Source organism: Gadus morhua, chromosome 4 (assembly GCF_902167405.1).
Source record: "Gadus morhua chromosome 4, gadMor3.0, whole genome shotgun sequence".
In the NCBI taxonomy this organism is placed as follows: Eukaryota; Metazoa; Chordata; class Actinopteri; order Gadiformes; family Gadidae; genus Gadus; species Gadus morhua.
The window spans coordinates 27,944,511-27,959,526 of NC_044051.1; the positions used below are offsets into that span (position 1 = coordinate 27,944,511).

Below are 15,016 nucleotides of genomic sequence, written 5' to 3' on the forward strand. Positions count from 1 at the left end.
TATAACTTCCCTTGACCATCCGAACCTCCAACTCACCCTTACTTTATGATCGGTCAATGTAGAAACCTTAATTTGAATACATATATTCAAGAGGCAAGGGGGGATTGCTAGGATGTTCTTGACGAATCCGTACGTTACTAGGTGCAATGCCTTCTCTCTGCAATCCACTTGTAGTCATCCTTGAGCAAGATGCCTCCCCTTTCCTTCTCCTCAACCTGTCTTTGTATGTATCATACGTTGTGTTGACTGAAAATGTCTGCAGAATCACCGACCCACAAGACAATGTAGACCACGTTCTCGTTTTGCTCATGCCCGCAGCAACCTTGCCACTAAAATTTTATTTTTCCAACAGCAATTAAAAAAGAAACAAACAATCAAGGCAACTTGTACAGTGTGCAGACAAACAAGGTTAACGTTAGTCACTTAATTGATATCAGCTTATTCTGTTTGGCACTGCTGATGAAGCATCAGATGATATCCCTGCTAAAATCTGCCCTGAGTGGGCTCCTGTGAAAGGATGACTTTGTCCCTCGTTTTTCAATTGGCCCAGCCTAGAGCTAGAGCGCTTTAGCCATTCCAGCCCCTAGGTGACCATGATGTAACCCTTAGAGGCAATAGCCCCTGCCGACTAACAAGTGTTTTTTATTTCCTCTTGATAGGCTCAGATTGTCATTGTAAAGTGTCTGGGAAAAGATTCATACAGAGCATCTTTCTTTTCTTTTGCTTGTTCGTAGGTCTGTCTTTGTTCAAGTCTCTCTCAAGGAGAAGTCTCAGTCTGAGAGTTGGGTTGTTTCAGGAAGAGTTGGTTTTGTTGGAAACAGAACCAGTAGCTTAGTGTTATCAAAAGATTTTGGTCGAGGTTGTACATTTTCTGCAACAGCGAGTTTCAGAGCGAGACATATCTCTTTGATGGAGACTTGGCTAGACACAATAAGAAACATACCCAGATCAATAGTGGACCAGTTTCGAAAATTTTATCTGCATTAGTCACTTAGACCCAGAAGAATAGGAAAATAGGGTCTGATAATAGTTATCCTTTTAAGCTGTACTTGGGATCATGTTGAAAACATTAGTGGATTGATATTGCATACAAACAGGGGTTAATCAAAAATAAATATCCCTTTTTTACTGAAGACATTGAAAAATATCTTTAAAGACCATAGCAAAATGTACTCCCTCAAGTGCCATTGGTTACAACAGATTACAGTGTATAAAAAAAGCAACCATCAAATAAATGATTTTTAAAGTTGATACAAAAATCATTGCGATAATCTAAAAGTAAAAATATTGAAAAATATAGAGCATCTTTGGTCTGCTTGTCAAGAAATCCTCCCTTTTCCTTTGTATGCATCCTGGGCCGTTGGTGAATAAGGCCCATAAGAAGATCATTTGACCTGATTATATGTGTGTTGCCCAGACTTTTATTGTTTACTCAGCTGCAGTAAGCCAAGCTAGCAACAACTGTTGTTCTGTGGGTCAGGCTTATTGTCAGACCATCTGGACACAGCGGTCAGGCAGACCTCCCTTGAAGTGGGCCAAAGTTGCTCATGTCAATAGGTTTTTTAGGAGTTATAGACACATTTTTTATGAAAACTAAACACAAATGAAAAGGTGAATTCACACTCCTGGTTATTCTCAATGGATAGCGCCATAACAGAGAGCAAAACAAAAACAACCTAATTATGTACAAAACATACACACTTATTGCGGAAAGAAAGTCGTGTCTTTCTGCTTGGTGTGAAACTTCGGAATCTTTTTAAGATGATTTTGAAACGTGTATTGTGTGTCTTCTAAGTGTTGGAGCATTTTGTTTGAGAGGGTGTATGTTGCATGGGCATTCTTGTATCTGTACATGGCTTTCGTGTCGTGTGTTTGTATGTTTGAATTAGAACTGTAGTCATGGTGTATGTTTCTGTACAGTGTATATTTGTGTGTGTATGCTTGCATATGTTTGATGGCATGTGTGTATTTGTGTGTGTCGTGTACTTTTAGGGATTATGACTTTGTATGGTTTGTGTGTATGCATTGTTTATATATCTGGGTAGGCATGATTGCATGTGAACGATGGAATGACTGTGTAATAGTGTACCTATCCTACATCCATGTGTGTGCTTGGTTTTATTAATGTCTGTGTATATGCCTATTTTATATGTCCACATGCATTGTGCACGTGTGTGTGTGATTGCATGTGTGTCATGACCGTGTGTAATACTGTCTGAGTGTTTGGTATCGATGTGTGTGTGTGTGGCCTATCTGCGGGCCTGGCCAACATAGCTGTTCTCCACACACAGCACCACGTAGGAGCTGGAGCAGCTGCGGGGTTCCTCCCTGAGGATCCCCTCCCCTCGGCCCAGCGGGGAGGCCTCGCCCCTCGGGCCCTCGTCACCCAACCGCCACGTCTCGCAGTAGCTCTCCACCTTCCGCTGCCCCCCACTGGTGGAGCCATGCCACAGCATCTTCTCCGGCCTTGGGGAGGGGACAGGGGTGGGGTTAAGGTTTGCCTCGGCCATCAAGATTGCCTTAAGCTGAAGTTGCTTTTATGACGGTTAATGACAGCTGGTGTATGGACGACCAATAAGAATTTCTACTGACAATTCACTAAAATAATGTTCATAAAATTCACAAATGAGGTTTTACCTTGTTCACGATGTGGAAGGTGTGTTTATGAAACATGCTTTGCTCTCGTCTTTTCTTCTTTTTTTTTTAAGTTAGCCGATGATAGTATACGTATCAGCAATAAATAATTATAACAATAAGTAGCATAAACATCTCTAGGATTCCCCCAAGCGTAATTTCAAATTCCAGATTGAGTAAGGGAGAATTTCACCGGTGGAGACATGAATCTGTATTAAAAGTGGGTCATATATTTAGTCGAATAGTAACCTCAATTTCAAATTTGTGCCTTCTTGACCGAGAAAAGGCAGACAGTGACTTTTTGGCGCTTGGGAATTGAAGAAGAGCGAGGGACGTAACATCCAATAACAGCCAATCAGCGTTCACACCCTGCAGTCCAGCGTGAAAAGCAGCATGGAGGAGAAGTGATTGTTGCCGTTTGCGAGCAATATATCTAAATAATATAATATTAGGTAACTATATAATATAATATATTATATAATATCACAGCCAGAAGCTGTGTGCGCCTCCGGATGATGTTATGAAATAAAGACTGCGTCTGGTTCTCGGACGTCTCTGGTACTTCCAGAGACGTTTATTCATAATATCATCTTTAACGACTGTAGACTGTAGAATACAGTCGTTGTAGACTGAACCGCGACCTGGAGGAGGAAGGGATTGTTGCCCACGATTGTTGACCGTGATTGTCTCGCGCCAGAGCCCTGCTGCCCGCTGCCCACTCCTTGCTGCCTGCTGCCGCGAGGCACCACCACCGCTAGGCACCACTGCCGCGAGGCTCAGTGCTGCCCGCTGCCGAGGCGGTGGTGCCTCGGCGCGGGCAGCAGGGCTCCGGCGGAAGACATTGTGGTCAACCATCGCGGGCAGCATTCCCTTTCTCCTCCATGTCGCAGTTCAGTCTACTTCAGATTGATGCTGAAGTGGAAGAACCAGAGACGTCGGTAATCGACGCAGTCGTTTGACACAGCTTTTAACCGTGATATTATGTATAATATTATTATAGATGTCTATATATAATAGTATATAATTTAGATGTAGAGCTCCAGGTCTCCCGCCGGAGCTCCCGGAGTATTCTAGAATATCTTACAGAACACGGCCAAAAGATGTGTGCGCCGGATGATATTATGAATAAACGACAGCCTTCTCTGGGAGCCTACTACATCATTGCTTCTTTGCACTTGTGTGATCTACCGGTCACACCGGTCACACAGTAAAGTCAAAATCCATTCCGTAGTGCAAATTTACACCGGGGCATTCTCTATACCGTTGATACCATACACCCCTAATGGATTGTTCCGAGTCGGTAGTCGGAAATCTCCCAACTTTCTTGAGGCATTTCTTGGAGGCACACCCCCTTTTTGTCTTCATCTCCGAGAGCAGTGATGACGCTGCAGCCTATACCGCAAGTCGAAAACTCTTGACATTTTCAGGTATGGTTACCAATAACCCCCTCTAACCATAAACCCACATTTGGTGTTGCTGCACCCAAAGGTGGCGCTATTGTAAAAAATCATGAATTAGTCATATTTCTCCTCACCAGATTTACCTGGACTCAAAATTCTACTTTTCCCACAATTTCATATTAAAGCTAAACATGATAAAACGTTTCACAGGCTACAAAAATAATAAAAAATTCACCTAAATCGCCACATAAATTCTTTAGACCAAGCCTCACAAAAATCATCGGACAGAATTTGTTTTACTTAGTTGCATTTGAGAAATAGTGGCCAGCAGTTAGCCAATTTTTCTTATATGACCATTTTGTTATTGTATAAAAATACCAATGACCCCAACAACTAACAAACCCAAATTGTGGTACTGCACCCAAAGGTCGTGCTATTTAAAAAAAATATGAACTAGCCTTGTTTCTCCTTACGAGATTGACCTGGACTCAAAATTCTTTCATCATATTAATCTCTAAAATCTGATGCACCTTTTTTACCCTGGTCTTCTGCTGTAAAATGTTTTACTTTTCCACAATTTCATAGAAAAGCCAAACATCCAGTCTCAACCCATTTTGCCTATATGACCATTTTGTTATTGTATAACTACCATATCTATCATACCTATCATTAGGTGGATACTATTAACAGTGCAAATTTTCATATCTGTACTCTTGTAAGAAAGCCTTTAATTCTCTTGTGAAATGTGTGCTTGGAGTTGTCTTGATGTGTGCTTATCAATAGACATTTTCACCATGTGAATGAGGCTTTATGTTCAGTAATGTCAGTGGCTCAATGGGATAATGCATTCTACTGGTGATCCTTAGGTTGAGTGTTGGAATCCCGATTAGAGTATTAGGAACAAGCTGAACATGACATTCTGTCATTTACCAAGCATTAAGGGGAACTTCTTCGTTAACCATTTTTCCTTCATAATGAACTCTGTCATATTAATATTTCTTCAGTTAGTGTTCTTGACTACAAATGTTTAATTTCCCCAGAATTTCAAAGATTTTTCAGCTATTTGCTTTTAAGAATGCCCTTACTTCATTTGAGAAATGTTTGCTTGGAGTTTTCTGGATGTTGTGTGCTTATCAATAGACATTTTCACCACGTGATTGAGGCTACATTTCAGGACGCACAGTATGGCATTAAGGGGAACATCAACATCTTTCCTTCATAATTATATGTCATAATTACATATCTTCCATTAGTGTGTTCTTGACTTTTCATTTTGCTCGGACCCCATTAATATATATTTTTCTTTGTAATTGTACCACGTTGGTCATTTTAATGTCGATTTTTAAATGCTCCTACACACTTGATTACATTGCTACTTTATTCCGGTCACCAATTTATGCATTGCACCGACTAGCCAATTTCATGACGCAATCACAAAGTCGAACGCTAACGCTATAAATTCTCTGAGACCGGAAATTACATCAAAGGTTCAACTTGGTATGCTGGTGTCCGAGGTTTCAGGAGGATTCAACACACCATTAGAGGTAGATATGGATTTCTCCCCTCTCAGGGGAAAATTATGGAATGATGCAAGACCATTAAAAAAAGTGCCCCTTTAGTTGCATGAATGTATTTAAGATAAAGTATGATCAATTATGACAAAGACAGAAGTGACTGCAGGGTTGCATCGTGAACCACTGACCAGGCTGCGTTGGTCAAGATGTCCATGCCATCGAAGGAGTATATTGTCGCGTCTTTCATCTTGCCCTTGTTGAAGATCGCGTCCCAGCTGTCGAACAGAACCTCATCCTGTAGCAGGAAAGACACCATCAGTTCACGTGCTTCAGTTATGGTTCATAACCTTTTCTATGAAGGTATTAATGTAGCAACAGCTAATTTGAAGTCGTAAATATTTTTAAGACTCGTAGCAGCAGATTCGAGCAGTTGTATCGATGGACTTGTGCTCGCTCATTAAAATGCTCATTTAACATAGCAATCTATATCATTTAATTTCTGAGGAAAAATTTCACAGATGTGCAACTTCTGATGCATTGGTTGACATTTGGGTTTACGAATACAACATTTTTGTGCATGTTCTCAGATTGTGTGATGTGTTTTGCACCATCTGCGCTGGAATGATTGTAGCAAAAGTGTCAAGTGCATGACTCTTTGAAGTTGTGATGCACAGAATAGGATTTGTGCACCTGTAACAAAGGACTTGTGAACTTGTAGCCCCTATTTTGTGTTTACAGTGGTAGAAAAAATATTTACGACTTCAAATTTTCTGTTACACATTTGTGACTATAGTGTACACAAGCAAAACAAATATTGACAACTTCAGATTTACTGTTACACATTTGTGACTTTAGTTTATGCATGCTAAAGACTTTTGCTATAATAATACCTTCATACTTTTCCTGGGAAACGAAAGGGGACCCACAATGGAGCCCTTAGGTGCACCTACCTTGAGGTTGACGATGGGCAGGCGGCCCCGGTCGGTCCTGCGGACGATGCTGTTCAGGTCCTGGAGCTTGGAGGAGAGGAAGGCCCTAAAGGTGCCCTTCATGCCAATGGCCCGGGCCTGGGTGAAGCACTGGTAGTCGGCCCCGCGGATGCCGCGCATGGCGCCCGTCTGAGGGCTGTTCAGGGCGATCAGGTGAAGCTGTGTGCATGAGGGGAAGACGTTACGGCTCTGATCTTCTTCTTACGTAACGTAAATCACGGGTTTACAGTTTCATTATGCGTATTATCGTGATCACTGTTTAGAGGCTGTTCATTACGGCATAATACAATTTATCAGAATCCTAGGATTAGAATACGGTTCTTCAAAATACGTTATATATCGATATTTTAAATCGGGGCTGCATCAATAAAAACGGTTACTACTTTGTACTTTACTTTGAAAAGTTACTCCTTATGTAGTACTTAGTATACTACCTTTATAGTACACAAAAATACTATGCTGACGTTAACTAGCCCGGATGTCTTCAAACCTAATCCTTGCTGTCAACAGATCAGCAGAACAGAAAGCGTCCCCTCTCCACCCCAGGCTGTCTGAACCCTCTGCTCCTCTCTCACCCCGGGACCGGAGGTGTGGTGGTGTTTGGGAACAAAGGGTTCCAGGGAGCTGGGCCTTCTCTGCGGGGTGACCAGGAACCGCCCGTCCGGGGACCGCCCATCTGGGGACCGCCCGTCTGGGGACCGCCCGTCTGGGGACCGCCCGTCCGGGTACACAGGGCGCTCCTGAGCAGGGTGGAGAGCAACCCGACTGTCAGGCGCATTGAGCCGGTCGGAGAAGCTTGGGTAGCGCGGGTCTGTGGGGGCCGGGTACCGCGGGTCCGGCTGAGATGGGTAGCGAGGGTCTGGGTGGGACGGGTGGTGGCCCTCTGGTTGTGATGGGTGCCTGTGATCGGGGTGGTGGCCCTCAGGCTGAGATGGGTGCCTGTGATCGGGGTGGTTGCCCTCGGGTAGAGATGGGTGCCTGTTATCGGGGTGGTGGCCCTCGGGTTGAGATGGGTGCTTGTGATCGGGGTGGTAGCCCTCGGGTAGAGATGGGTGCCTGTGATCAGTGTGATGGGGGTCAGGTTTTGATGGCTGCCTGGAATCGGGGTGGTGGCCCTCGGGTTGAGATGGGTGCCTGTGATCGGGTTGGTGGCCCTCGGGTTGAGATGGGTGTCTGTGATCGGGGTGGTGGCCCTCAGGCTGAGATGGGTGCCTGTTATCGGGGTGGTGGCCCTCGGGTTGAGATGGGTGCCTGTGATCAGGGTGATGGGGGTCAGGTTGTGATGGGTGCCTGTGATCAGGGTGATTGGGGTCAGGTTGCGATGGATGCCTGTAATCGGGGTGGTGGGGGCGGTGGTAGTCCGGTTTAGGGGGGTGGCGGTGGTCTGGTTGAGGGGGATACTCAGGCTCCGGCTGCAGGTGCTGCCTGTGGTCCGGTTGATGGGGGTTTTGGTGGTCCGGGTGATGGGGGTTTTGGTGGTCGGGATGCTGCTCCGGTTGGCTGGGGTAGCGGGACTCGGGCTGAGTCTCCGGGGGTCTCTGCTGGTCGTCGGTCGTCCCAGTGCCCCCGTGACGGTGGTCTGGATTGTAGTGGACCACTGGTGGAGGCTCCACCGCAGCCACCTCGTTGCCCTGGAGATAAGGAGGTGCAGACGGTAGGGTCACATTGATTTATTTGGGGATTTAAAAATATCTTTAAAGGGCAACGGAAGGCTTGGCTATTTGTTTACTTAAAGAGTGTACTGCTTCACGTGTGTGTTGTGGAATTGAATCATCACTGTCAGCAGTATCAACACCGTTTCCGCGGAAAAATCCTAGAAAGGCGGGCTTCGCCGAAAAATCCCAGAAACCCTTGACATCATTGTTCAGGTTGGGAGGACAAAAATCCTGGACCATTGACGGCACTGGTTTGAATTACTGGGATTATTTAGCAGAAACGGTTGACGTTGCAGACCTTAATTCTTTATAAATATAGCCAGGATTAAGACCAGAGAACGGTGGTTAACATTTACTTAATAGGACTTTGAAATTATGGTTGGAAGAGGTTTTCACAGGAAGGGTTTTTCTTTGTTAAGAGCATTTGATTTATTGAATACTGTGGAGATGTACAGAGAATTTATACAATTACAACAAAAAATGCTATTAAAATAAATTGGCTACTGTAGTTTTAATACATCTTACAGCAGGCAACGAAAAAGCAAAGACAGGGACTCACGTCGTTGTTGGGCAGAGCGATGTAACCCCCAAGCTACAGAAAACAGACAAACACAGTTAAACTATAATGTAAACAGATTTGAAATATCTTTCCCGTATTCCATATTTGTCCATCATTAGTGCGTTTGCTGTCAGTCAGTGTTCAGGTCAGATAGGGGGGGCTCCGGTACCTGGACTTGTCGGACCCCGTCATGGACCCTCAGGTAGAGGTCTGTCTGGTCCAGCAGGTAGACCAGGGTGCCCTCCGCCTGCCGCCTGGCCGTGGACCGCATGGTGTCGAAGGAGCGCAGCACCATCACCTGCACACACACACACACACACACACACACACACACACACACACACACACACACACACACACACACACACACACACACACACACACACACACACACACACACACACACACACACAGGGCCGTACAACACACATACACACGAACAGACACACACACACACACACACACACAGGGGCGTACGTGCGCACACACACACATAGGGGTGTACGCACACACACACACACACACACACACACACACAGGGGCGTACGTGCACACACACACACACACAAATGGGCGTATGCACACACACACGCACACAACCACGAAACCACACACAGGCGAGTACACACGCACACACACACACACAGGCGTGTACACACACACAGGCAGGTGCGTACGCATACACACAGATCTAAGTGGTCAGGTCTTTCCGGGAATTCAAAGCAAATTACAGACAGTGAACGCAAGGCAATCTACTCGATTCCTAAAGAATATCATGACAAATGTCAAAATATGTTGACATTATTAATTAGTTGGGTCAAGTTACGAATTTCCACGTCACGTTACGTTTTGAAGAGCTCATGGAAACTCAACATTTCTGATCAGGGAGAAGAATCAGAAGTCTGTATTTCCCAATGGACAGACAGGTTTGATCCTCAATGTCCGCAAGCTACGTGACTGCAACCTGGAGCAGGGAGCCTAACGTCCACCTGTTTTGTGATTCATTTTACCCTGATTTAAATGTGGCGTCGGTTGAACAGGAAGATGGCTTCACGCGTAACTCACCCCTGAGGAGAGACCGGGTGTTCCGGGCGTTCCGGGGGGCCCCGGGGGTCCTGGAATACTGATCGCTGAGGGGTCAAATGTCAAGAAGAGCCAAACATCAGACAGTGGATGGGAATGTAGTGAATGATGGTGAATAGTAAACTGGGACAGGTACCACTGCTACACGGATTTGTACTTCTCCACATGTCCTTTAAACACATGACTGATGAATGAATACTAACAATATCCCAACATGTGACAAGGGTCACAAAGGGCCTCAATGTTTCTGATCTCTCTGTGACTGATCCTTCCTTGTCTGACCACTTTTGTGGTTTCTTTAACATATCTTTTATTCCCGACATACAGACAAAATCAATCTTCAATCTTCGATCTTGTAGAAAACTTTAATTTCAAAAATTTGAAAGTCATAGATGTCATTGCACCTTATAAGGTTAAAACGATTTCTGGAAAGCAAAAGGCACCCTGGAGAAAAGCTGCTTCTGTAACAGCACAGAAAAAAGAATGCAGGAAGGTTGAACGCATCTGGCGTAAAACAAAACTTCATATTCACCATGATATCTATAAAGAGAGCCTCCGTGCCTACAATTTAGACTTAAAAAATGCTAGAGAAACATTTTTCTCCAATATCATTAAAACCAACACTAATAATGCAAAAACCCTATTTGCAACTGTTGACAAACTGACCAACCCCCCAACACAAATTCCACCTGATCTCCATTCCATGCAGAAATGCAATGAGTTTGCAGCTTTTTATACTGATAAAATTGAAGGTATCAGACGCGCCATCAATATCTCCAATTCAAACAAAAATGTTGGACTACCACCCTGTTCAGGCAAAAATAACGTGGCAAGGATGGCATGCTTTAATGCTATAGACTCTCAAAATCTTGTGGAAACTGTGACACAACTAAAGACATCCACCTGTTGCCTTGATACTATACCTACCAACCTCTTTAAGAATGTTTTCGACTGCCTAGCAGCAAACATATTGCAGATAGTTAACAACTCTCTCCAGTCAGGCAATTTCCCAAAAGCTTTGAAAACTGCAGTTATTAAACCCCTTTTAAAAAAGCGGAGCCTAGATGCCTCTGTTATTAACAACTACAGACCAATATCAAATCTACCCTTCATAAGTAAAATCATTGAGAAAGTTGTCCTCCAGCAACTTAATCACTTCCTGGCATCAACTGGTTTCTATGACACCTTCCAATCAGGATTTCGACCCCTGCACAGCACAGAGACCGCCCTTATTAAAGTTGTAAACGACATCCGTCTTAACACAGACTCTGGCAAAATCTCAATACTAATGCTACTTGACCTCAGTGCTGCATTCGACACTGTAGACCATACATTACTTCTGGACAGGTAAGAAAACTGGGTGGGGCTTTCAGGCACCATCTTAAATTGGTTCAGGTCCTACCTACAAAATAGGAACTACTTTGTTTCCATTGGCGACTTTGTATCAGAATCAACCAACGTGACATGTGGAGTCCCACAAGGTTCGATCTTAGGACCCTCTTTATTCAACATCTACATGCTCCCACTAGGGCAAATCATGCAAAATAACAATATTGACCATCATTGCTATGCTGATGACACGCAAATCTATGTATCGCTATCACCAAATGACTATCGGCCCATAGATCTGCTGTGCCAGTGCATTGAGCAAGTGAAAGAATGGATGTGCCGAAATTTCCTTCAACTAAATGAGGACAAAACAGAGATAATTGTATTTGGTTCTAAAACGGAAAGGCTTAAAGTAACCCAACACCTTCACTCTCTGTCCCTGAAAACCTCAATCAAAGCCAGAAATCTAGGGGTTATCATGGATTCAGATTTACATTTCGACATGCACATCAAATCAGTTACAAAATCTGCATATTATCACCTTAAAAATGTAGCAAGACTTAGAGGGCTCATGTCCACCGAAGACTTACAAAAACTTGTACATGCCTTTATCACTATTAAGCTTGATTACTGCAATGGTCTCCTTACAGTTCTCCCAAAACAAACTCTGAGGAAGCTTCAGCTTGTTCAGAATGCTGCTGCTAGAGTTCTAACAAAGACCAAGAAATTTGATCATATTACACCATTTCTGAAATCGTTACATTGGCTTCCTGTAGGTCAGAGAATTGACTTTAAAATCATGTTGCTAACCTATAAATCCCTACATGGTTTAGGCCCAAAATATTTAACTGATATGCTTCCACTACATCAGCCTTCTAGACCACTAAGATCCTCTGAGACCAATCTGTTAATTATCCCCAGAGTAAACACAAAACATGGGAAAGCAGGATTTAGTTACTATGCAACAAATAGCTGTAATAAACTCCCAGAGGATTTAAGACTTGCCCCAACTCTGAGCACCTTTAAAACAAGACTGAAGACTTTTATGTTTGCTATAGCTTTCTGCTAAATTTTAAATACATTGCACTTTCTAAAAAGCTTTTTTAATTTTGCCTTTATTTTCCTTTTTCTATTATATGTTTGCTTTAGCTTTCAGCTAAATATCTATTATTTTATTTTATTGTATGACAATGTTTATATGTGAAGCACTTTGAGTCTGCCTTGTGTATGAAAAGTGCTATATAAATAAAGTTGCCTTGCCTTGCCTTGCCTATGTATGCAATGGATATTGTTATGCATTGTTATTCCCATGCCTTAGGGAGCGCTCTACAGCGCCTGTGAAGTGTAACTTGTAACATTGTGCTGATGCTAGTAAATCAGAGTAAAAATGGATATCAACGTCTCGACCTGCGTTGTGTGTCATCGGTTACTAACAAGTTATCCTCATATTCGCGATGAGGATGGGATCCGAACCCACGCACGCAACGGTGGATAGATTTTGTGCTCTCATGTAATTCACAATACTTTTCTTATTTTATCGTGACATTATCTTTAATTGTTGGAAGTTTTTAAATATTGTATATTTTCTTAATACGTATACATGTTTGCCGAAACACCTGATCACAACCAAGTCACATTGGATTGTAAGGACAAGGACACCCCCTTAACCCATCCTCCCAGCAGACCCCCGGTGGTGTTAACTCACTCTGAGACCCCCTGTACGCTCCAGGGAGGGATGCACCAGGGGGTCCAGGGGCTCCTGGGGGCCCTGGGGTCCCTGGTCGCCCTTCGTAACCTCTTCCCGGGGCACCGGGCGGGCCCTGGGGCCCCGGTGGCCCCACTACAGATTCACCCTTCATAGGAATACAAGTGTTAACATAAAGTGTTCATACGCATGCTTGGAGAATCACTGTCTGCCACATCGAGTATGGTTAAAGTATTGTTACAGTATTGGTGATGTATCGTAAGTATTGTGAATGTGTCGGTAAAGTATCGGTAATATCTAATGGAACATTACAAGTAAGGTTAAAGTATCCGTTTTGTATCAATGATCCCCTTGGTAATGTTGACTGATGAATGGGTGATGTATCACAGTATGGGTGCTGTCGGGGCGTACCGGTGGTCCCGGGGCCCCTCCAGCGGTGCCGTAACGCGGGTCGAAGTGCCTTCCGCCGGGCTCGCCCTTCACCCCCTTCACTCCCTCGCTGCCGCGCTCACCCTTCATCTCGTTCTGCCAGGAGACAGGAAGTAGGAAAGGTTTGGCAGGATGTAGAAATTATAATGTATGCCTTTCAGAAATGACTTAGATTGCTGTGCGTATAACGAACGACTGAGATAAGGCCCATTTTCATTTAAAATTATAATATTATCGTCATCTTGGTAGTAATAAGTCCTCATTTGATGCTGTTGCAGAGGGATATCTATCGAATGATTCTATTTATTTAAAATAATATGATAATGATGAATTGTTGTAGGTTTTAGTCCCCTCCAGCCATTTATATCACTTGTTGCTCATCATTTAGGCCCCGTCCACACGAAGCCGATTTCATGGCGAAACCGCAAAGGTCATGTACGGTTCGGCCTTCTGTCCACACGAAGCCGGCGAATCCGCTGACCGAAACCGCAAACTTCTGAAACCACCCTCGGAGGTGGTTTCAAATCTACCCGGTTTCGTTTTGGATTCGTGTGGACGCCTGAAACCGACTGAAAGCGTAAACCATGACGTCATCGCCCCACCCCTCGACCCTCTAGCCAATGACTGTTAAGCCCGCGGAGTCTCAGAACTCACAACAACAAGGATTTCTGTAGCAGAAGCAGCGCCCCTTATGGGCCTGGAATGTGTACTACAGCGTTTCTACAGATCTACCCGGTTTCGCTTGACTCCGTCTTTACGGAGATACTGCGAAACCGGATAGATCGAAACCGTAACGGTTTCGCCTGTTTCGGCTTCGTGTGGACGGGGCCTTAGTTTAAACACTTAAATTCAAACCAGAATCGTTTTTATGAGCCTCTTTTTGAATAAGGGATTTGAGGCTGACCTTGAAGGTGTAGATGTCAAAGTCGGAGGTTAAACCTGGAACAGAAAGTTCATTTTTAGATCATTGTTTCACCAAAAATATTTGTAATAAATCCAGAATCTGGACAGCCCCTTACCTGTATCCAAATCCACAACATGCTGAAACTCCACAAAATGGTTTGACCATAACACTTTTTTGTAAATAACCCCTGATCAACACCTGTGCCCTGATCAATATGATTTGAATGCCACTAGGCTCCACTCCTTTAGGTGCAACCCAGATATTGTTCTGGTATGCTTTCTATTACAGATGCGGGACAGTATGTGTGTGACACCCAACACCTGCAGACCACCTGCAGACATCCTAGAGAAGATGCCTCACCCCTAACACCCAGAGTCTCACCCCTAACACCCAGATGCCTCTCCCCTAACACCCAGATGCCTCACCCCCTAACCCCCAGATGCCTCGCCCCTAACACCCAGATGCCTCCGCCCCTAACACCCAGATGCCTCCGCCCCTAACACCCAGATGCCTCACCCCCTAACACCCAGATTCTTCACCCCCTAACACCCAGATGCCTCACCCCTAAGACCCAGATGCCTTACCCCTTACAACCAGATGCCTCACCCCCTAACACCCAGATGCCTTACTCCCTCACATCCAGATGCCTCACCCCTAACACCCAGATGCCTCACCCCTAACACCCAGATGCCTCACCCATAACACCCAGATGTCTGAGCAGCCTCGCTGCTCAGACATGTGTCCAAATCACTGACTATATGACTAACTGGTCAAATTGAAGTAAAAGGTGTATGTGAGTGCTGAATTTGAGCCGA

The 15,016-nt window shown here is 44.3% G+C and overlaps 1 protein-coding gene across 6 annotated transcripts in view; it reads right to left on the reverse strand.

The window, feature by feature from the left end:
* Positions 1 to 294: 294 nt before the first annotated feature.
* The window catches only part of LOC115541554 (collagen alpha-1(XVIII) chain), a 94,670-nt gene continuing 79,948 nt past the window's right edge, over positions 295 to 15,016 (reverse strand). For all 6 annotated transcript variants that reach the window (XM_030353305.1, XM_030353302.1, XM_030353303.1 and 3 more), the window contains 10 exons: positions 14,202 to 14,236; positions 13,280 to 13,393; positions 12,869 to 13,016; positions 9,817 to 9,881; positions 8,921 to 9,049; positions 8,752 to 8,784; positions 7,113 to 8,168; positions 6,499 to 6,696; positions 5,737 to 5,843; positions 295 to 2,466 (listed from right to left, as the gene is read on the reverse strand). In XM_030353305.1, the coding sequence (XP_030209165.1) occupies positions 2,250 to 2,466; positions 5,737 to 5,843; positions 6,499 to 6,696; positions 7,113 to 8,168; positions 8,752 to 8,784; positions 8,921 to 9,049; positions 9,817 to 9,881; positions 12,869 to 13,016; positions 13,280 to 13,393; positions 14,202 to 14,236 (2,102 nt within the window). In that variant the 3' untranslated portion in view covers positions 295 to 2,249. The remainder of the gene's footprint in view (positions 2,467 to 5,736; positions 5,844 to 6,498; positions 6,697 to 7,112; positions 8,169 to 8,751; positions 8,785 to 8,920; positions 9,050 to 9,816; positions 9,882 to 12,868; positions 13,017 to 13,279; positions 13,394 to 14,201; positions 14,237 to 15,016) is intronic.